Raw genomic sequence first — 24,512 nt, 5'->3', positions numbered from 1 at the left:
GATTGCAGGAGGAAGAAAACTCAGTTAAAGATCTTGAGCACAAGCAGATAAGCCAATAGGGAAGATAATAGTAACAGAAGGGAAAATTGTCTCTGAGTCAGGTAAAAGAATTCATGCGTTGATGAATAAGTTTTTCAAGACAAAAGAAAAATGAATTAATACCTGAGGCAGAAGACCCTGTGGACAAGAGATCAAAGGACCACATAGGATGTTCATGAGTGGTTTAAAAGAGAATACTAATTGTGAAAGCAGAATTTATAGCCTGCACAGCACAAATAATGTGCAGAACAGGAAAATGTGAATCTGCAATAGCAAATTTCACTAAAGAAACAAACAAGCATAATTGATTGGGAATGCAAATACACAGAAGTGAAGGACAATCTAGAAGAGAAGCAAAAAACAATATGGTCAAAAGAAAGCTTGCTTTTCATAGAAGCAAAAAATACTGATCTCAAAGACAAGATGAATAGAGACAGTATAAGGACTTTAGATTTCCCAGAAGAGCATGATAAATAAAATGACCTGAACACTGCTATATAAAAATAATACAGGAAAATGGCCCAGAACTTCTGAATACAGAAAACAGTGCTAATCTAAAGAATCCAAAGATGCATAGTAGTTAAACTTAAGAATTCCATTGAAAAACAATACATTTTTAAGTGACCAGGAGAAATATTCCAAAATAAATAGAAGGAAATTTGAACAGCACAAGACTTCTACACCTACCAAAAGCCACAGGAGGGAATTGAATAATTTATTCTGAAGAGCAGTGAAGCTAAGAATACAGCCCGAGGTATCTTACCCTGCAAATCTGAGCTTAGGCATAAATGAAAAAAGATTCATCTTCAATAAAAAAGAGGTATTTCAAACATCACTAGAAAACTAGACCTTGAAGAAATTATTTACTTCTCAAACATCTTAGATAACAGAAATACAAGAATGGTAAGCTAATGCAGCAGCCAAGGAAAACAAAACTGCAAAATAAGAACAGAAATTTCTTTCCAAATGTACACAAGGAGACAAGGGTGAAAGCAGACATCAAATAGAGGTGATAGTGGAGAAGCATCATGGCCTCACAATAGATAAATTGATATTTTTTGTGGTATTAAATTACAGAATGGGAGGGCACATAAAGGAGAGGGGTGGAGAGAAAGGCAATAGATGTGAATATGGGATATACCCTAATAAGTTAAAGGCTAACTATGAAAGAAAATAACTTGCAGTCTCTCAGGAAGAAGAGAACCTACAGAAGAATAGGTAAGGGTGCAAAGATAGGGAATGAAAAAGGGGGGAGACCATGTTTCAGTGATAAGACTGGGGTACCACTGATGAATGCTTCTGTGGGTAAAGAGATGTATTCTATAAAGGAGAAAGGGAAACCAGAGTTTCAGGAGGCAGCTGATACCCAAAAGAATAGAGCTAGTATTTCTAAGAATGAGGCACAACAGAAAAAAGAGAAATGGCAGCCTTATATACAAGGCAATAATATAGAATCTCTTTAGTCGGGAGTGCAAAATGATTTTTAATTGCATGAGGAATGTAGAGAATAACAAAGGATTAACTAAGAACAAGGGCTATGAATCAAAGACTAAAAAGAAAGAGAACATGAATCATGAATAGAATGAAAGAACTCCTTTTTAGAAAAAGGTGTGGAAAAAGAAGTTTTAAAAACTAACAAACAAGTTGAAGGGGAGGAGAAGAAGGTGGATTCTGCTTGACTACCTGAGAGGAAAAAAGAGGGGAGGAATTAAAAAGGAAAAGGGACTAATAAGCAAAACTCTAGAATTGGGGAAAGAGGCAAAAGAGAAGTGGGTGGTGGACTTGAGGGTTAGGGGAAGAGGGCCAGTGGGTATAAAAAATTAAAATTGTTTAGCTAAATTAACTGAAGAAGTATAGTAATGTGTTTACAGGGAAATAATGAAAAATTTGATTAGGAAAAAAACTATTAGAGAATAATGGATAAAACATAAATTTAAATGCAACAGAGATAAACAAGAGGGAAAATACAGACGAACAAATTGCTAGAGAAATTAGAACTCAAACACGGCACCTTCTAATTCAGAGTGCTAAAGAATACATGTATTTCTCAGCACAATATGGAACATTTATAAAAACTGACCATTTATTAGGACACAGATATTACAAACAAACGTAAAAAGGCAGCAATTATAAATATATCCTTTACAGATTACAATAAAATAAAAATAGTTATCACTTAAGTGGGCCAGACAAAAGACATAGACCCAAATGTAGACTTAGGATTGAAATGTTTAGAGTGGATCAAATGACAAATCACAGAACCAGTAATTATGTGAAAGGAAATGGTAATGAAGAAACAGCAACCAAAGTTTCTGGAATGCAGCTAGAGTTCTCAGGAGAAAAATCATATGCTTTATACCATGATGTTAACAGAATATTTATATTACATATACATATAAAAACCAATTGCCATTCCTCAATAGATAAGAGATCAAAAGATATGAACAAAAAATTCTTAAAAGAATTGCAAAGTACTAACAGCCACATGAAAGAATACTGTAAGTTACTAATAAGAGAAATGTAAATAATCAATACATCCCTGTCATTTGACTTCACACCTTGCAAACTGTCAGAGATGAAGAAAGATGGAAATAGTGTTGGAGAGACTGTGGAAAAATACACACACTGGTGCGTTGTTGCTTGAGCTGTGCATTCGACCCTTTTGGAAAGAAATTTGTACTTTTGCAAACAAAGTAACTAAAATGCACATACCCTTTGACCCAGAAAGAAGAAAGTTCCTATATACACTACAATATATATAGTAGCACTTTTTTTGATAGAAAATAAAAGGAAACAAGCCAGATGCCCATCAACTGGGGAATAGCTACACAAATTATGGTACATAAGTGTAATGAAATATTACTGTGTTGTAAGAAATGTTAAATGAGATGAATACAAAGAAACATGGAAAGAGCTACATGAAGTGTTGCAGATTAAAGTAAGCAGAGTTAAAAAAATACACATTTCCTACAAAAATGTAAAGAGAAAGATCAGCTACATACTCCAAAATTCAGAAGTCAGTGTCACAAAATTTAAAAGAACAAATAGGAAGAGCTAAAACAAGATCTTTGTACCTCATTCTTTTGCAGAAGGGAGGGGTAAAGGGAAGAATACTGGTAAAACTATGATGTTGTAAAAAAAATGACATCAATTAAAACTTACTAGTCAATAATAGTTAATAGTCAACAATTGTCCAGTGCCTACTGTGCCAGACATTGTACTAGGGTCTAGGGGTATGAATAAAAAAAAAAAGACTGTTCCTGCTCTTAAGGAACTTACAATCTTCTAAGGGGAAGAAAACGTGAAAGGAAGCTGAGAAGGAAGGGAAAGGAGGAAAAGAAGGTATCTAGTATAGTGATACGAGAGAAGTATAAAGAATTCCAAAAGCAGTGTAGCTGGTAGGAAATGGGGAGAAGACTATGCTCGTCCCCCTCCCTGCAGTCAGAGGGTCCAAAGAGAGGGAATGAGGGTATTGATAAAATATGAAGACCAAGGCTGATTTCAAATCATTCAGTCAATAAGTGTTTATTAAGTGCCTCCTATGTGCCAGGCACTCTGCTAAGTGCTGGGGATACAAAGAAAGGTAAAAGACAGCTCCTGCTCTTAAGGGGTTTACAGTCTAATTGGAGAATCAATATGCAGATAACTATGTACAGACAAATTATATAGGATAAGTTGGAAATAATCAACAGCAAAGGCACTAGAATTTGGAAAAGCTTCTTTAGGACATTTTAGTTAGGAATTGAAGGAAGCTAGAGAAGCCAGGTGGCAGAGATAAAGTGAGAAAACATTCTATACATGGGAAACAGCCAATGAAAATGACCAGAGTTGGGAGATGGAATATTTTATTTGAGGAACTACAGTAAGGCTGGTGTCACAGGCAAAGAGTAAGTAAGGGATAGAAGGGGAATGTGTAACGTAAAAGAACACTGAGAAGATGAGGGTGGTCTGGTTATGAAGGGCTTTGAGTATCATATTTGAAGTTGACTGTGATTGGAAGCTAGTAGAGTTTATTGAGTAGGGGAATGACATAGTCAGACTTGGGCTTTAGGGAGGTCTCTGATGGCTGAGTGGAGGATGGACTAGAGTGGGATTTGTGGTAGGGAGACCAGTGAGCAGGCTGTGACCAGGCATGACATGATGAAGGCTTTTTTCAAGGTGGTAGCAATGTCAGAGAAGGAAGCATATGTGAGAGATGTTATAAAGGTGAAATCTAGTCTTTATAATAGATTGGATATGGAATGAGAGAGTGGAGGATGACAGCTAGTTCGAGAGCCTGAGGCACTGGGAGCATGGTGATGTGTGTGACAGTAATAGTGGGGTTTGAGTAAAAAAGGTGATGCATTCGGTATTGGACATGTTGAGTTTAAGATATCTACAGGACATCCATTTTGAGATATCTAATAGGCAGTTGGAGATACAAAAGTGGAGATCAGGAGAAAGGTTAGGGCTGCATAAGTAGATATGAGAATCATCAGCATAAAGATATTAATTGAATCCATGGGAACCGAAGAGATCGCTAAGTGAAATGGTATAGAAGGAAAAGAAGAAAAATCAGGATAGAGCCTGGATGATGATCCAGCAAAGGAGACTAAGAAGTCTGATAGGTAAGATGAGAACTAGGATGGAGTAGTGTCACAAAAACGTACAGAAAAGAGCATCAGAGAGAACAGGATGAGAAGTCATGAAGGATGTGGATTAAGAAAAAGCCATTTGATTTGGCGATGAAGAGATCATCGGCAGCTTGAGAGAACAATTTCAGTTGGATGATGAAGTTGGAGGCTAGACTGGAGAGATTTAAGAAACTGAAAGGAAAAGAGAGGGAAGCATCTATTGTAGATGGCCTTCTTGAGGATTTTAGCCACAAAAGGGAGGTGATTTATGTGGTGAAACCTAGTGGGGATGGATGGATCAAGAGAGAGTTTTTTGAGCAAAGAGGAGACATAGGTGTGTTTACAGGCACCAGTGAGGCAGCAAGGAGATAGGGAGAGATTGAAAACAGTGGGGATGTTAAAGGGGGTGGTCTCTTTAAAAAGAAGGAATGGAATGGACTCACATCCATAGAGGAGTGTGCTTGGCAAGGAGCAACTATTTCTTCATATGCGATAGAGGTGAAGGAGATAGTGGCAGAAGATGAGGAGGAATGGACAAGGGGAAACTCTCAGTGAAAAGAAGGAGCTTTATTTTTCAATAATAACAAACTGATCTGGCCTTCGGGGGGGAAAAAAGAATGAATGCAAAGTTATTTAGAATCATGAACCATGAAGATATGCCAACTTTTTGTTGTGTTAGCAGTACTTGGAGCTGAGATTTTTTTTATATTCTTTTAGGTATTCATGGGATAAATTATTAAAAGTTCCTTCAAAAGGAAATAGAAAATTACAACTGTTTAAAGAAAGCTTGTTAATTTGAAAATATCAGGGCTAAACTTTATTGCAACATCTTTTTATTACAGTAAAGACTTCATAATCCCTTCATTTCTCCTGTATATATTAATAAGTTGTCATCTTGGTTAATAAGAAATAATACTATAGTGCTTTAAATTTTGCAAAACCTATACATACTGTGTCATTTGATCTTGTAACTATAATATTTTGGGGTCTTGGGGGGTTGGTTTGAGGATCTGGTAAAAATTGACTCTTTTTTGCTGCAGTCTTAATGCTTTTTAAAAATAGATTTAAAATCTTAGCGCTTTGAAAGCATGGTGGCAAAAATCTCATACTTCATATAAGAGAGCACCAGATTTAAAAATTATTGCAGTAAGACATTGAAAAAGGCATACATTTAAATAGTTTATCATAGATAATTCATAAATAATAAGATCATTATTAGTGAACCATAAAATTCAGAAGCTGCTGCATTCTTTATGTTATGACATAAAGCAGAGAAATATCACAAAACTTTGGCAAGCCCAAGAATATTTATTTATACTGATTTTAATTTAAAATATTTTGCCATCTGTATATGATTTAGTATACACAGATTATGTACTTTCTTTTTTTCAATTCCATTTAAAATATAGATCATAGGGTGCCAAGTGAAGAGAGAACCTCCAAACTCAACTGAGCGCTATACTCGTTGGATCAATAATCTCACATCTAAGCAACTTATCACTCAGGTATTTAGCATTTTTTTCTTTTTTAGTTATCTCTGCAGGCAGTCCTTGGTATTAGCTGCAGTGTCCTAGAAACTATGCCTTAACAATACATTGCTAGGTGGTACCCAGCTGTATCCTAATTCTATATGTTCTTTGAAAGGTTGAGGGGGTAGTAGAAGTGTTGAGAAAGTGGCACCCTCTGGTGGAAGTGACTCCATTTCTCTGAAATTTAAGGTTTAGCAGGTGGTGGTGAAATTCTTATCTTTTGCCACTTCAAGTGTTTCTTTGGTTTCAGTGACCTCTTTATTGTTTTAAGACAAAGAACTGAAGGCAGGAGAAAGATATAAGGTATTATGATGGAGAGAGGGCAAAATGAGGAGACTATAAAAGAAAAGGCTTTTGTTTTTGTGGATTCAGATGTGACCAGAAACCAGTGGAAATCAATAAACAAAGCATGTTTAAATACTTACTATGTGCTAGCATTGTGTTAGATATTTGGGATACAAATGTAAAATACGAAATAGTCTCTACTCTCAAAGAGCTGATACTCTATTGGTGGACACAGCATGTACACATATTACTATTTGAGGAACAAATATTTACAGAATAAATAGAGGTAAATTCAAGGAGAACAATGCCATATGGGGGATCAGAAAAGGCCAGAGAAGGTGTTTGAGCTGGGTTTTTGAAATAAGAGAGGGATTTTGTGAGGCAGAAATGAGCAAGGGCATTCCGGGCATAAAGGATGTCCCAGTGCAAAAGAATGGAGGCAGGAAATGCAGATTTTTATTAGTCATTGTTGAATGAGTCCAGAAGTGGGGAGCTTCATGTAGTTCACATTTTATGTTGTTCTGAAATTTTACAGTTTAGTTCTCTAGTCTGTATTTATCCAGGTAGAGAACTGGACATAAACATTTATATGATATAGAAATGCCAAAAGCATCCTTACTTATTTTTACTTTTTCGTATTAACTATGATTTTTTTTTTGGATCTCATCTGTGATTTTATAGGTAAGAAGCTCCTGGTAAGACCAGGTGAGAAATCCTTGATCCTCCAAAAACATTCCATCTGGAATTAAAGATTCACCATTCTGGTAAGAGTAGAAAGAATCATCTCTTGATTCCTTTACCCAGCCCAGGAATCCACAGAGGGACCCTTAGAGTCCTGAGGAAATTCTGGAATGTACAAGCCAGGGCTGATTGAGGGCTGAGCACAAAGGACAGAACCCCGGTGGCCCCTGGAGGCTTTAAACTTCTTTGCCTGAACTTAAGCCTACCCCAGTCCTTCTTCATGGCCCATGGCTCCAGAATCCCAACCAGAGAGAAAAACTATGATGTGTTTCACCTGAGTAGAAGCACTTCCTGTTTGAACTTGCCCGAATTAGTGACTGAGCTCAACCTAATCAGAGCCTTCCCTAAGCCTAAAGATACTAGTGGCCCTGGCCTAGCTGTGGGAGAAAAATCATAAGGAAAATCTAACCCGAACGGTTTCTGAAGCCTATGGAACTCAGCACTGGAGGAGGCCCTGAGCCCGGCAGCAGAAGGGAGGGACCCCAGGAAGAGTCTACAGCAGGGAAAGGTCTTGTAATCTTGTGACAACAGGGACTCCTCCAGGCAAAGCCCAGTATCAGAGTAGTCACTATATTCAGGCCCAGGCAGACCTTGCTCACGCCTCTCATTTTTGGGTTTGACACAAACTCTGACTCCTCAAACTAGATGTGTAGGTAGGTGACATGAACAAACCAAAGAAAAAACTGACCACCACAAGGAAGTATATTGATTTGAGAGATGCCCTAGGGAAAAGTCCTGAAGAAAATAGCAGCCCTACAAGTCCTAGTAAAACCTCAGAGAAAGAAATGTCCTGGCTACATAGACTGCAGAAATAGCTAGAAGAAATGAAACAAGAAATACAGAATGGGAAAAGCTAGGGAGGCAATACTGGCAAGGGAAGTTGATAATTTAGAACAGATTATATAAAAGCTTCATCTGGCTGAGCACTGTTTTATATGATTGTGTTCACTGCCACTTTACACAGGGCAAGCTGCTTGCCCTTCCTCTTCCTCACAGAGGGATGCAGGTTGGGGGTGAGAGTTGAGTTCTGTTGCTTGTTGCCACAGAATGGTGGGGTGAAGTCAGGGGAGTTATTGGCAGATAGAAGCAGCTATAGAATTGCTTAGTGGATTCCAGAGCAAAAGTCCTTGGTACTGTTGTGCAATGTAGGGGCTCTTAGGGAAGAAGATGCTGAGTGTGTGTTAGGGATTAGCCTTCTCTGCTGTTAATTTATTGAGTTAGTGTCTTAACCTATGGAGACAGCACCAATTCTTTAACTTTTAATTCTTATTTACAAAAAGTTGGAGAATTGGAAAATTGGAAAGAATTGGAAAAAATGTCTAGTCTTCCGTCTTGTTGGTTATGTCAGCCTCACACTCTAGCTTTCTCCTGATAGAGTCTTGTAGGCTATATGAGGCCTTTTGCTTATCTTACGTTGACTATTATGACAGCCCCCTTTCCTTTTGCATGCAGTCCTGGATTTTTTTAGGCTGTTTTGGGGTAGAAGTCACTGTAGTTTCTCGTTGGATTTATTGATCATTATTTGATCTGGTGTGAATTACAGGTTTTTGCTGTGGTAGGTATATGAAATGCAGGTAGTCTGCCTCCATTTAGTTCAAAGTGCTTATTATATTCTGATAGGGAGAGATAACACATAAAGAATAAGGGTATTCAGGGAGTGGTGAAATTATCCAGGTCAGGTCTTGGAGAGCCACTTGGGACATGTATATAAGTTAAGACCCCTAATAATAACACTGTTGAATTGGCTTATTTCTCCATGTAGGTATATTTGTATTATATGATTTAATTCAGACAGTTTACTGTTTCTCAAAGACTGATGAATTTGTTTGATTGTTGGCTCTCTGCTTTGGACATAGGATAATATTACTGTGTCATAATTAGTAATAAACATTTAAAATATTTTTAGACTTTTGTCCATTTATAGTGAATTCAAGGGGACAAATTTAAGATGATGAGTGACTTGGTAGGGGCAAGAAGATAGATATAAGGTTCCATTGTGTCCACATAGCAAATCCTGAACTAATATGGTGACCAGGATGGAGTGGGCTTAAACTAGGAAAGCAGTTATAGGTCTAGATGGGTGCATAACGTATATACCTGCTATCAGTTTAATCTTCATAAAACATCATTTTCATGATATCTCTCTCTGCCCAAGAACCTTTAATTTATTTAGTCTGATGCATTCACCTGTCAATACCCTTTAATTCAGTTACATCACTGTATTCCCCCTCTTAAACTGATAAAATAAAAATTCTGCCTGCCACCGTTTCTCATGTAAGCATGATCTATCATCCTTCAGCCTTTTAACAGGTCAATATTGCCTGTGCCACTTTTACTTCTTTGTTTTTACTTGGAAACTTTATGGCTATTAAAAAATATATATTATTTGTTAGGGGATCATGGAGTTGATTGGTTGTTGTCCTTAATTCTCAAAGAGGACCAAAATGACATTACTGTGTTAGAGTCAAGGTACAGTATGTCTGACTGGTTGATCAGACCAATATAAGCTTGGACGGCTCTACCCCAGGTATGGCACAAATAGTCCATATGAACATTTGGAGTAGAGATGTCTCTAAATTTGCTCATCTCGTGTTTCTTTCAAACTACTGCAACTTTGCTTTGTTGATAGAACACAGTGCCTTCTTTGCTCCTATGACCCTTTTGACCTGTCAAGCCTGCTACTAAATTCCACTTTTTGTGATTTACATATGCAAAATAACAATAATGCTGCAATTAATTTAGAAAGCTTTGCTAAAGATTATGAAGTCTTAAATAAGACGTTTAAAACCTTAGAGGATATGTGTAGGATTTGGGGGTATGAACAGATGGTGTCTAAGAAGAGGTTTTAGATTTCTAAACAGTGGCTTAAAATATAGGAATGATGGCCTCCTGGCTGGAGTGGAATGCCTAAGTAAAAATGTATGTAATTAGAGTCTTGTAAATCAAATCAAAAGGATTTTACACCGAAAAGAAAGAGCAAGGGAGAAAAATTTAGTCATAGGAAGTCAGAGCTAGAAAGGACAAATTTGTTTCCACAAAGCCATCTTCTAGTTCCTGATGACTTGAATGCCAGCTGTGCCCATATCCAAACTGTTGCCAAAGCCTGTCAGTTTCACCTTTGCTACATTTCTTGAATATGCCCCCTTCTCTCCTCCGACACTGGTACCTCTCTAGTTCAGGCCCTCATTACCTCTTGCCTGGATTATTGCAATGGCCTGCTGGTGGGTCTACCTGCCTCAGGTCTCTTCCTGCTCCAGTCCATATTCCATTCAGCCACTAAAGTGCTTTTCCTTAAATGCAAGTCTGATTGTGTTAGCTCCCTACTCGGTAAACTCCAGTGGATTCCTTTTTCCTCTAGAACAAAATGATCTCTTTGTCATTCAAGGCCCTTCATAATCTAGTCCCTTTTTACCTTTTCAGTCTTCTTACACTTTACTCCCCAACATGTACTTTGACCTGGTAGTACTGGCCTTCTGGCTGTGCCACAAACAAGAAACTCCACCTTTCAACCACTAGCTGTTCTTGTTGGTAATGCTCTCCTTCCTTTACTCTGACTACTGTCTTTCCTGGCTTCCTTTAAGTCCCAACTAAAATCTCACTTTCTACAGAAAACCTTCCCTAACCCCTCTTAATTCTGGTGCTTTCCTTCTTTTAATTATTTCCTGTTTATCCTGTCTTTGTATATATCTTTGCTTTGTATATATTTGTTTACATGTTATCTCCTTGTAAACTGATTGTAAACTGCTTGAGGGCCGGGACTGTCTTTCACCTTTTTGTATCCCTAGCACTTAGCACCTGACCTGCCACATAGTAGGTACTTAATAAATGTTTATTGAATTGAATTTTGAAACTGTCTCTGGCTCCCCAAACTCAGGGCTTCCCCAACTTTTTTGTCTTGGGAACCCCTTTAACATTCTGGTGAAATATATGGACCCATTCTCAGAGTAATATTCCTTTTAAAATTCATAATTAAAATGCTAATTTTCAATTAGTAGTTAGTGAAAATGAGTATGTAATTTTTTTCCATTCAAGTTTACAAAGGAGGCTTCCTCCTCTTCCCCTCAATCCTGAAGTCTGTCCACAGACCCTTGGAGGTTCATGGATTTCAGGTTAAGAACCCTTGCTTTAGTAATTTTCTTTTCCTTGTCAGACCTCATAAAGCACTTATCTTGCCACCTCTCTTATTTATTGAATGTGTATTACTTTGTTCTATAGTTATTTGTGTATACTTCATATCTACCTATTAAACTATAAATTCCATAAGGCCAGCTACCTTTTATATAAACTTTATATTTCTCACAGCACTTAGCACAATATTATGTACATAAGAAGCATTTGACACATGTTTGTTGAACTTTTCTGGTCACATTAGAGGTGAGATCTGCTCAGTTTTTAAAAGATACCGGTTTGATCCCTTTTACAATTAAAAGAACACCTTATTGTGGTAGAATCCAAAAAGTATTTATTGAATACCTTATATGTGTTTCCATCTGTCTCTTTCTCTCTACTGGATCTTAAGAAAGTGAAGTCCCTTAATGCTCATTGGATGAATGTAGTTAGGGAGACAACTAGAGAATCGGATTTAGAGTTAGAAAACCTGGGCTGGATGACTGGCTCTTACTCTAATTATGAGCAAGTCACTCTGCCTCCCTGGGCCTCCGTTTCCTCATCTGTAAAGTAAAGGGAGATTGGTCTAGGATCTCCAAGGTTCCTTACCATCTTCCAAATGCTATGATGTATGAGAAATGGGATAAAAAGTATATGTAGAAGGGATTTGGAATAAGGGAAATTACTCTGAATTAATTGTTGTGGAGTGTGATTCAGATGTCTTGAGCAGGAAGTTAATAAACTATTGCACGCTTAATTTTGTAGTGCCTGGCATGTACATAGTAGGTGCTCAAAAATGCTTTTTTTCTAAAAAATTTATACTCAGCACTGGATGATACAAACCGGTAGAAGATATGGACTTTGCAGTTTATCTTAAATAATTGTCTGCAACACTGAGAGGTTAAGTGACTTGCCCAAGGTTATAGATTGTACCTGAACCCAGATCTTCCTGACTCAAAGGCTGCTTCTCTCTCTACCCACGATGCCACTCTTCCTCTCATGTTTTATTAGAATTTTAACAATGCAGGTATGAAGTGATAGGTGATGGCAAAACAAGGGCCAAATTTGAGTAATGTTGAGTAGGACTCGGTGACCAATCAAATGTATTTCTAGTACAGTGCTAAGTTTTGAAACCTCGTAAGAATTTGTTAACTGACATAGGAGAAGGAAGGAAAAATAGAATCTAGTGACAATAGTTGACAAAAGACATTGTGGAGAATATAGAGTGATACTGGACCAACTACCATCATTCTTTTGGTTCCTCTGGATTCAAATAAGAAGGAAATTGACACTTCAAGATATCTAAAATGCTGAAGTTGTTTTTCTGAAAGGATCTTTTCAAGGTTTTCAAGCGATTTTCTTGAGGACTCCTGCTGCTTACCCTGTAATACTGCTAGGTATACTATAAACCTTTTTTGGATGAGTATTCTATTTGCTTCATAATAGTTGTATATCTGGAAATTCTTATTACTATTTAATTAGGTTTGAGATGTTTAAGGCAGAAAACATTATTATGTATAATTTCTGCCCATATTGGTATTTATTCCTTGTGGAAGTAGTTATGGTTTGAAAGATAGAAAATGAATGGGTATGTTCACATTGCCTGCCATAGCATTTTTCTTCCTTTTAAAGTTTTTTTTTAAGCTAGTTTTTGATAATGAATATAAGGGACTATAGTTAGGATTGTGTACATTTTTCTTTTCCCAAATTTTCTTTCTTTAAAAAAAAGGTTTATTGATTCTTTTTTGTGTTTTGCACCTGTCATTTAAAAGGGATTTCATGCAGCCTGAATTCTGCCTGCACAAGAGTGTGGTATGGTGTAGTATATAGAGAGTTAACCCTGAAACAAGGAAGATTTAAGTTCAGCCTTGGACACATACTAGCTCTGTGACCCTGAGCAAGCTTAACCTCTCAATGCTTTAGGCAGGTAAGACTATAAGTAAAAGAGAAGATGCCACCCTATATTGATTAAAGTTCCCTTACCTAGGAGTTCTTTATACCTATACCAGGTCTAGTCCCTATATGCTTCTTAAAACTGGAATTATTATTGTCATTTGAAAAGGAGCCTTCCATCCCTGCCACTAAATTTCTCTGTGACTCTGAGCAAATGACTCCTATCAATTTTCTCATGTTCACATTTGCAAAATATTTTGTAGTTTATATAGATAAAATGAAAGGGATTGGAATAACCCTAGAATCCTTTTTAGTTCTAATATTCCTAAAGAGCTATTGAAATTTATTTATTCTTTTCTGAAATGTTTTTGTGAGAAATGGATGCTAATGATACAGTCTATTTTAATGTAAGTTTCTTGAGAGCAAATATGATTTCATTTTTGTCTTCATGTCCCCAGTGCCTGGCACATAGTTGGTACAAAACAAATGCCTGTTGATTGACTGATAGTGTCTATATGAGTATAGACACACACACACACACACACACACACACACATATGTGAAATGAAACTCCTTCATTAATTCTCTTAATGTTAACCATGTTTCATAGGTGTTTACTTCTTATGGACCAACAGTGATCATGCCTACCTGGTTCTGCTCCCAAGAATGGTTTTCCCAAGTTGGAAAATTTGATGAGAGTGGTAAGGTAAGTCCCCAAGAGGAGCAAATGCCTCATTGAATGCTTTTGGTTAAAAAAGAATTTTGTACCACAATGAAAGTTTTATATTCCCCAACTTAGTTTCCACTTGATTATCTACTAGATGGCAATGTCATTTCATTTCCCCTGCTACTTTTTCATCATTTGGTAGGCTATTTGTCTCATATAACATAATGTGGAAAGACTATAGTACTTGGCAGACCTGGATTCTAGGGTAGCTCAACCACTTATTAACTCTATGACCGTGGGCAAATCACTTTCATAAGATCACAAATTTGGTGCTGGAAGAGGCCTCCTGTCATCTAGTCTAGGCCCCTCATTTTATAGATAAGGAAATCAAGAGAGAAGCACACAAGAAGAAAAGGATGAAGCAAAAGCAATGATGGAGAAAGAAGTCTTCAACATAATGCAGTCAACCCCACAACACCCTACTTGTAGATGAATCAATGTTTTTTGAGACTAAATTTCATATTGAGAGGGCAAATAAAAAGGGAGAAGTGAGGAATAAGATAGAGAGGAATATGTGATACGCTCTAATCAAGTGATAGGTTAACAACGAAGGGAAAATAATTCTTAAGATCTCTTAGGAAAAAGAGCCTATGAGAATGGAGGAGGAGGCAACAGTAGGGATTGAAATTAAAGTAGAAGGGGAAGAAATCTTGTCTCAGTGGTGAGAGGGGTACAATGTTCCCATGGAAGGAGAAAGCAATTCTATAAAGGAATATGGAGATCTTAACTGTGTATAATCTGCTGGGATTTCATATTTAGAAGGAGAAATGGAGCTCTTTGCGGCAGCTGACATCCAGAAAAGGGTGAGGTCGTGGACCCAGATATGAGATTTCATGGCAGATTGACTATGGGAAAGATAAACATTAATAATGAATTGTACAGTCAAGGACATGGGAAAGTTCCTAACATGGAACAATAATTCTATCTCCTCTATCACCTGCAGGAATTTATTGTTACTAAGAGATAAAGGGGACCCAGGGCAAAATCTACAAGGCAGTAACATAGAAACTGTTTTTAATAGGATGTCCAAAAAAGGTATTTTAGAAGCTTAAATTCTATGAAGAGTCACTAAAGAACTAAATAAGTATAAAGACCATGAATCAAAGAATAAAATGCTACAATAGACAGAAAGAGAAGATAAGTAATCAAGAGAAAGAGGGAAAGAAATCCTTTTTGGAAAAAAAAGCACAGAAAATGGAATTTTTAAGTAACTAATGGTGATGAAATATTGTTCTGCAAGGAGATGAAGATGTTTTCAGAGAAACCTGGGATGACTTGTCTTAATTGATGCAGTGTAAAGTGAGCAGAACCAGAACAATTTGTGCAATAACAGCAATACTGTAAAGACAAACAACTTTGAAAGACTTAAGTCTGATCAACAGAATGACCAACCAGAATTCCAGAGGACTCTTGATGATATATGCTCTGTACTTCCAGATAGAGGGGTGATGAATTCAGAGTGGAGACAGATTTATATCTATGACTGTGTGTATGTCTACATACATACATACATACATACAGATAGATAGATAGATAGATAGTCTTCAACTTCCGTGTGGGCAATATTCCTAGAAAATTACGTGAAAGTAAAAAATGTGAATATTGATACATTGAATCTATGGGAAATAGGGGGTGAGGTTCCTGTGACCACCAAAAATTGTAATCTTTTGCTGAAAGTGATGTGGTTTAGGTTGCTGGGAACCCTGAAATGCAAGGGTATAGGGCAGGTCTGCCTTGAAAGAATTTGACCACTCAAGCCTTCTTTCAGTCAGAGTAGTGAGGTTTTATTATAACACCAGTTGGGGGCTGAGATTCCTAACAAATCTACACAATTTAATGGGGGTAAGATTGGTACTTTTATACAGAAAAAGACTATGAGAAAATCTGGGTGGGATCAAGGAGTGGCAAGTAGCCTGGGGAGAGCCAGGTGAAGACAATAAAAGGCTGGGGTAGGTTGGAAGGCTACAGTTAAAGAACCGTTGAAAGGATTATCCTGGGATGGGCCCAGTGCCTTAGGCAAACACCAGGGACTGGGCCATGTGGGAAAGTCCAGGGCCTTTTAGGGTCCATCATTAGTGCCTCATCATTCCCCCCTCAAACAAATGGAACCCAAAATCTTTTGGGGTAAGGGACGAAGGTCTCAGCTTCTGAAACTGCTTCCTGCTAGCAAGGGCTGTAGAACTGTCCCTGCCTTGAGGGGGTCCCAAAAAGGAGGTTGGTTGGAACTGAGCACAAGCTGCATCCGGGGGCAATGGGAGGTCATGAGCTGATACCCACTGTTTGCTTCCAACTATTGATAAATGGCCTGTAGTCTGGAAGACAAAAATCTGCCAAGTGAATTCAATATGTAGGGCTGAAATACAGGGAGAAGTAAAAGTGATATCAGAATGGCGGGACACAAAGAAAGAAAGCAGGAGCCCTATTAGAATCATTTACATTTGACATACAGGATTGTCTGATCTTGTCACTTCTCTAAGCTTCCACTCTGATTCCAATTCCTTTAGGAGCATCAGATGCTACTGGAAAGTAACAATGCTTTTGCATGTAAAAGTTTTCTACCCCTGGGTTCAATAGTTACACAAATGAATTTGCCAGAGACTGAGTTTTACTCCAATTATAACAAAAAACTTGGGGGGATAATTAAGTAATAACTAGGCCAAATAGGCCAAATTGCCCTTTAGGAAAATTGATTGCAATTGAAATTCTCTTTCCCAAGCCAAACTGCAGATATTTCTGATTTTATTTCAGTAGTTAATAGCAATACCCAATTACAAAGTTGCTTAGAATGTAGAAAGGAATATAATTTTAGATTGAATAGCTCAGATCTTAAACACATATTGTATTATCCCAGCCTTAGTTTATGGGATAATAATTCACATGACTATGCAGGCAGGCAGTTGACAAGCTCAACCATTTGCTCTGATTATAGACATTTGCTGTAAAAGGATAAAGCAGGGACAAGATTTATCCCAAGAATATGACAGGATAAAACACCCTTAGAATTCAGATAGTTTTCCAACCATGCAGTATCAATTCCACCTCACAGCCAGATTCAGGAATAAGCAGAGGAACACAATGGGGAAACTGAGCCAGGAGCATCCCATCTTAGATGGAGGCTAAAATTGTTCTCTCAGCTTTTCCTTCTGCAGACCTCCACCGGTATCACATTCTCTCTGAGTACCTTCAGGCATTTCTCTTAGGTGGTGAATTATTGACTATTATTATTGATGGATTATTATGATCCATTAAACAACTCAAAATAAAATCAGTTGTGGTGAGCTTTTACGTCAAATAGCAAGTTTCAGTAATCACTGCTTGGGGAAAATTTTACCAGGACTTACATCTCAACTTTAAATTTGTCCTGGTATAAAAGTCAGTCGTTAGAGATAATTTCTATATACTTGCAATTTTTCGGTAACCTAAGTTCATTGTTTAGGAACTCCATAACCCAAACAAGGTTTTTGGGAAATTTACACAATAAGGAAACAGTTCCTGAGAAGGAGCTTCTTATCCACCCCAGCTACCCTTAGAGCTGCTGTGGGCTGTGCCTTTTGACTAGCCCTGAAGACTGCTCTGAATGGGCAGAACCAATCTGGATAAGGCTTTTGCCTCATCCTCTCCTTTCCACACACACAGTAATTAATTACCAGCTTCAGATTTTAGCATTAAAATTATAACCAACAATCTTACCATTTTTGCAAATGGTAGCCAAATTGTTTTAGCTGTAACAAACAATAAACTTCAGATGACATCAATTGCATTTCCAGATCATACAAAAATTATTCCTATAAGGATGGGCTTACCAATTGCAGAGGCTGGCTTCTTACCTTGTACTGCCTTGCCCCATCCCACTTTTCCTTTCTCCCCACAGCTGCTGGAGGGTGGTGGTGATGGTGAGCAGGATGCACTGAACCTGGATAATGCTTCCTGGCTTTCTGGGCAGGCTACAGGGCGCCCAGGGGCCCAGGGCCATTGCTAGTGGGGCCCCTGATTTAGCTGCTGCCCCTCCCCGTTCCTTCCTTTCGCCAGGTGGGGGAGAGTGACTCAAATTCACTACTATTCTCCAGCACTCTCTTCTGGGATGAGAAGAGTTAGCAGGAAAACACAGGGCTGTTTGCATTCCCTGAACTGAGATACCCTCTTGACTCAAGGGAAGGGAGTGGGGGAAAGGGAATGACTGGAATTGTAAGGAGGTGTTTCAAAACTAATTAATGCTCAGTCTCCAAATCTCCAGAATCTGCTAAGATGTTTTTAGCTGTTCCATCTTTTCACTGTTGCCTTAGCCTGGTCAGAGCCAGGACTACAGGAAGAAGAATCTTAAGAATTTTTTTTTGAACTTTTATTCAAACTTCCTTTGCTTCTACATCAAAGTAGGGCATTGAACTTTCCAGACAGTTGAGTCGGGACTTGGCGCCTCATCCCTTCTCCCTGGTACTTCAAGGCTTCACTTTTAAGGCATCTCTTTTTAAGCCCTTGTAAGCCTAATTTGTTCCCATTTTGCAGGGGACTGCCTAGTGGGAGTCACGTTATACAGAAGCTTTTCTGGGTATGTGAGACAGGAAATGGTTAAATACTAGTCAACCAATCTTTTTGATTTTGGGTGAAAAGGTTTCCCCCTTTTTTTCTTTGTCTGTCTTTCCACGTGCACAACTTGGCTAGAGTTCCAGTGTAGAGAGAGTGAGAATTTTTAATCAACAACTTTCTTTCCAAAAGTTTCCAAACCATTTACTCTCAAAACCTGTGTTCACACTGTTAGTGCAAATTGATTATGCCTCTTTTTTCTATCCATGCTCCTCTGATTCCTAAATGGTAAAACTTTCTTGCCTTTCCTTCTATCTACTTATCCCTCTGGTGGATTTTGATTAAAGCCCCTTTAAAACTGCACATATCTTATTTCTTTCTCATTCTGATCTGACTTTTCTTTTACCCTCCTCTATTTGCCTTTATCAATCATATAGCCTAAATAATAAAATATTTTTCTTTCTCTTTCTCATCCTCCTGCTCCTCTGAGGCTACTGCAATCAGGGATGGAGGGAGAGAGGGAGAGAAAGAGAAGGAGGCATTCCAAGAAAGGTCCAGCTGCAACCCTTAGAAGTTTGATGGCTGGTTGCATTTTAAACCTTATAGGATGTTAGATTACACACAGACACTCACTCACACCACACGTAGAAACAAAGAACAGATTAACCTGATGACTAGACAGGGTGAAACAGATGATTATGGGGAAAATCCAAAAGCTCGGAGAGGCTTGTCAGAAATCCCCTGCACAAATGAGACAATTTTTGGTCCTCTAGATTGTATTGAGGCCAGGCACAAAGCTTTCCTTTTCAAGGTCTTGGAGATGGAGCTTTTTCCAGTTCTAATCTAGGGGCAAATCTTGGGAAAGTCCCTCTGAGTCTGGCTGAGAGGATCTGGTGGCCATGAATCTGGAAGAGAAGGGGGATACTGCAAGCTTAGGGTTGGGGATGGGGAGTCCTTTCATGAAGGAGGGTCCCAGGGTATAGAGGGAAGTAAGCCTCAGGAAATCAGAAAGCACCTACAGTTTTCCCAATTCCCTAGCATCCTAGAGATTTGAGAGAATTGGGCGTATGCTTCTAGATAGGGTATCTCCTATGTGCTAGAAGGTGTACCAGGGTCTGAGGCAGCTTCATAACAATCTGACCCGAATGGAACCTGAGAGTGTCAGGCCCAAAAAGCACCTCCAAGCCTTCCTAGGTGCTTGGAGAGCCACCCCAACCGCAGAGCAAGAAAGGGATAGAAAGAGAGGGGAGGCTTACATACCTTCTGGTTTTGGCTAGAGAAGGGCTTGAGGGGGTCAGGCAGTTCCCCTGTAACAGGGCCACCAAAATATGATGCGGTTTGGGGTGCTGGGAACCCCTAAATGCAAGAGTACAGGGTGGGTCTGCCTCAAAAAAATTCGACCACTCTGACTGAAAGAAGGCTTGAGTGGTCGAATTCTTTTGAGGCATACCGCCTTTCAGGGTTCCCAGCACCACAAACCACATAAAGTATACATTTTTTTGTGTATTGTTCTTTAGAATAAAATATTAATTCTGATAATATTCATTTTTCCTAATACAGTAACCATGAAATAACCCATAAAATGCAGTATACAAAATAAAATTGGTAACATGGAAAACATTTTTTCTAGCTAGTAATTCCCTAGAATTCTGTGACATTTTGTGCTAACATCGCAATTAAAAAACCTCATTGATTTCAAATAGTACTATACTACTGTAAACCTCTCTACAGTTATCCCTTCCACACCATGACTTTCTCCCTCGTGATTTTGATACATCATGGGTTGGCATAAGAAATTAAATGGGAATTTTTTGTGAATTTTGTAGAAGCCTCGGATGACACATGAAGACCAGCAGACAGCACAGAACCTATGACCACTACTTAACCCAAATTTTACAATAAAGTACTGTAAACACCCCATAAAAGAAAAAGAACAAATTTGGACTTCTTTGGCACAAAGGAAGGGCCAAAAGATTTTATGCGAATTTTCCAGATTGGTGGGGGTGGTGTTTGCCGCAGCCCTTGCCCCCACAATGTAGAAGGGATAACTATTTTCATTGCTCTCTGAAAACCAATAGAATGGTTACTGAGACTTTAGTTGCTGCTGTCAGAAGACACTGAGACCAGCGAGGTCTCAACATCACCTCTGCCATTGAATTTACAGACAGCTCTTTACAAATGGTAGGGTGAACAAGACCAGCAAAGCACCTAGTAGGATACCAGCCACTCTACCAATTTGTATGCATTGCACCTTTTGTTTTTTTCTCTGCTGTGCATAGATGTGTACAACTGCCACTAAAGTAAAAATGAGATTGCTAATAAAATCATGTGAATGCTTGAAATCACAAAAGTTAAATGTGCAGATATTGAGGACTGACTATATAATACACACACACACACACACACACACACACACACACACACACATACATATATGAGAGACATGGTTAATGAAGGAATTTGTTTTGGTTATACATGTTTGCAATGAGTTTTTCTTTTATTGCTTTCTCAAAGGAGGGAATACAGAGTTGGGAAGGAAAGAATTTGACACTGAAAATAAAACTGAATTTTTAAAAATAACATATAAAACAAGTTGAAGAAGAGAAATGACTACTTAACTGAGAGAAAAAACAAGGGGAAGAATTAAATAACTAGATAAAAGGAAGACATAAATTGGAAGTAATAAATTAAGGAAAGAGAAAAGGGTGATGAACAGGATGTAAGAAAGAGGGGATGAGAGCTGGAGAGAAGGAGTTGGAGTGGGGAGGAAGACAGGCATGGAAGTCATTATGAGTTCAGGGCCTGTTAGTTCTAGGCATTGATAGATTGGAGAATTTGGATTAGGTGATTAAATGAACTTTAAAAAAAGAGGTTGATCGGTGATAATGGTAAAAAGAGTCTGAAAGTGTGAAGTGCAAAGAGTATTCCATCTACCTGCCATAGGGGTTTGGGGGAAGTAATGAGTGAAAATACAACCAGTAATAAGATGGCGGCTGGTAAGCAGGGACTAGCATGAGCTCCGTACCGAGTCCCTCCAAAAACCCAAAAACCCGAGTCCCTCCAAAGAAATCAGGAGCCGGGCAGAGGGGGCCCTGGCGCCCTGAATCAGTGAGCTGTGGCAGTTACCAGACTCCTCAACCCATAAACACCAAAGACTGCTGAGAAGGTTAGTGGGAAAAGCTGCGGGAGTAGAAGGAGTTCGCGGGTTCGGCTTCTAGCCCCGGGGGCAGCGGAGATGGGGCAGCTACGGCTGTTGCTGCTTCCGGCTCCAGGCCCACCTGGTGGGAGGAATTAAGTGGCGGATCAGAGCAGGACTGCACAGCCTGCTGAAGATCTAAGCCCAGTCTGGGTTGGGGGTTCTTGGGGAAGGAGCAGTGCTGGTGTGGCAGAGCCGGCACCTCCCCCCCAAATGTGGAACATAGAACTCTCTAGTCTACAAGCAGTCATATCCTGCTGAAAAACTCAAAGGTCAAGTTAGTTGGCTGGGAATATGGCCAGGCAGCGAAAACGCACCGAGACTCAGTCTCAGACTTTGCATTCTTTCTTTGCTGACAAAGAAGACCAAAACATACAGCCTAAAGAAGTCAATAAAGTGCAAGAGCCTACACCAAAAGCCTCCAAGAAAAACATGAACTGGTCCCAGGCCATGGAAGAGCTCAAAAAGGATTTGGAAAAGCAAGTTAGAGAAGTAGAGGAAAAATTGGGAAGAGAAATGAGAAGGATGCGAGAAAACCATGAAAAACAAGTCAATGACTTGCTAAAGGAGACCCAAAAAAATACTGAAAAATACACTGAAGAAAACAACACCTTAAAAAACAGACTAACTCAATTGGCAAAAGAGCTCCAAAAAGCCAATGAGGAGAACAATGCCTTGAAAGGCAGAATTAGCCAAATGGAAAAGGAGGTCCAAAAGACCACTGAAGAAAATACTACTTTAAAAATTAGTTTGGAGCAAGTGGAAGCTAGTGACTTTATGAGAAACCAAGATATTATAAAACAGAACCAAAGGAATAAAAAAATGGAAAACAATGTCAAATATCTCATTGGAAAAACCACTGACCTGGAAAATAGATCCAGGAGAGATAATTTAAAAATTATTGGACTACCTGAAAGCCATGATCAAAAAAAGAGCCTAGGTATCATCTTTCAAGAAATTATCAAGAAGAAGTGCCCTGATATTCTAGAGCCACAGGGCAAAATTGAAATTGAAAGAATCCATCGATCGCTTCCTCAAATAGATCCCAAAAAGAAATCTTCCAGGAATATTGTTGCCAAATTCCAGAGCTCTCAGACCAAGGAGAAAATACTGCAAGAAGCCAGAAAGAAACAATTAGAGTATTGTGGAAACCCAATCAGAATAACCCAAGATCTGGCAGCCTCTACATTAAGAGATCGAAGGGCTTGGAATATGATATTCCGGAGGTCAATGGAGCTAGGATTAAAACCAAGAATCACCTACCCAGCAAAACTGAGTATCATGCTCCAAGGCAAAATATGGATTTTCAATAAAATAGAGGACTTTCAAGCTTTCTCAGTGAAAAGACCAGAACTGAATAGAAAATTTGACTTTCAAACACAAGAATCAAGAGAAGCATGAAAAGGTAATCTAGAAAAAGAACAAGAAAAAGAAATTGCAAGGGACTTACTAAAGTTGAACTGTTTTGTTGACATTCCTACATGGAAAGATGATGTGTATGATTCATGAGACCTCAATATTAGGGTAGCTGAAGGGAATATGCATACATATATGTTTATGTATATATATGGGTGAATGTGTATGTATGTATATATCTATGTGTGTGTATACATATATGTGTGTGTGTATATATATATATACATATATATATATGTATATATATATATAGAGAGAGAGAGAGAGAGAGAGGACACGGTGAGTTGAAGATGAAGGGAAGATATCTAAAAGAAATAAAGTCAAATTAAGGGATGAGAGAGGAACATACTGAGAGAGGGAGATAAGAAGAGATAGAATGGGGTGGATTATCTCGCATAAGGGTGGCAAGAGGAAGCAGTTCTGTGGGAGGAGGGGAGAGGGCGGATGAGGGGGGAATGAGTGAACATTGCTGTCATCAGATTTGGCCTAAGGAGGGAATACCATACATACCCAATTGGGAATCTTACCCCACAGGAAAGAAGAGAGAAGAAGAAAAAAAAACGGGGGAGATGATGGAGGGGAGGGCTGATGGGTGTGGAGGTCGTCAAAAACAAACACTTTCGAAAGGGGACAGGGTCAAGGGAGAAAATTCAATAAAGGGGGATGGGTTGGGAAGGAGCAAAATATAGTTAGTCTTTCACAACATGAGTATTGTGGAAGGATTATACGTAATGATACATATGTGGCCTCTGTTGAATTGCTTGACTTCTTAGGGAGGGTGGGTGAGAAGGGAAGAGGGGAGAGAATTTGGAACTCAAAAATTTAAAAGCAGATGTTCAAAAACAAACAAAAATGTTTTTGCATGCAACTAGAAAATAAGATACACAGACAATGGGGCATAGAAATTTCTCTTGCCCTACAAGAAAGGAAGGGAAAAGGGGATGGGAGGGGAGTGGGGTGACAGAGGGGAGTGCTGACTGGGGAACAGGGCAACCAGAATATATGCCATCTTGGAGTGGGGGGGAGGGTAGAAATGGGGAGAAAATTTGTAATTCAAACTCTTGTGAAAATCAATGCTGAAAACTAAATATATTAAATAAATAAATAAATATTAAAAATATTAAAAAGAAAATACAACCAGTACTGGATAGGATGACCAGAGATGCATTGTTACCAAAAGCAAACCAGGTCCAAGTGAGTGCCAGAAGATGAAAGAGAAAATTGTATAAGATGAGAGAAAGTTTGCTAATTATGGAGCAGGCATTCTAGGGGGCTGGAAGAGGCTGGCAGTTCTGGTGTGGAACATTGTAGGGGTAGAGTTGAAGGGAGATAGGAATAAGGGAATGGACAGTTGAGGTTGAGGTAGGGCATTTATTCTTTGGCAACTAGGAATTCAGTATCACAGGGATGAGGAATGAGTGTAGGATGGTGTGGAAGTGTGCCAA

At 38.7% G+C, this 24,512-nt stretch overlaps 1 protein-coding gene across 5 annotated transcripts in view; it reads left to right on the top strand.

Moving 5' to 3' along the window:
* B3GNTL1 (UDP-GlcNAc:betaGal beta-1,3-N-acetylglucosaminyltransferase like 1) overlaps positions 1–24,512 on the top strand; it is a 129,389-nt gene that overhangs the window by 35,629 nt on the left and 69,248 nt on the right. For 4 of the 5 annotated variants that reach the window (XM_036767152.1, XM_036767151.1, XM_036767153.1 and 1 more), the window contains 2 exons: positions 6,062–6,157; positions 13,818–13,913. In XM_036767152.1, coding sequence (XP_036623047.1) covers positions 6,062–6,157; positions 13,818–13,913 — 192 coding nt within the window. Of the gene's footprint in view, positions 1–6,061; positions 6,158–7,158; positions 7,231–13,817; positions 13,914–24,512 lie in introns of those variants that run through there. The other variant, XM_036767155.1, reaches the window with a different exon arrangement.

Source organism: Trichosurus vulpecula, chromosome 7 (genome assembly GCF_011100635.1).
Source record: "Trichosurus vulpecula isolate mTriVul1 chromosome 7, mTriVul1.pri, whole genome shotgun sequence".
In the NCBI taxonomy this organism is placed as follows: Eukaryota; Metazoa; Chordata; class Mammalia; order Diprotodontia; family Phalangeridae; genus Trichosurus; species Trichosurus vulpecula.
The sequence above is the reverse complement of the archived record's forward strand: the minus strand, read 5'-3'. Positions and strand labels throughout refer to the sequence as shown.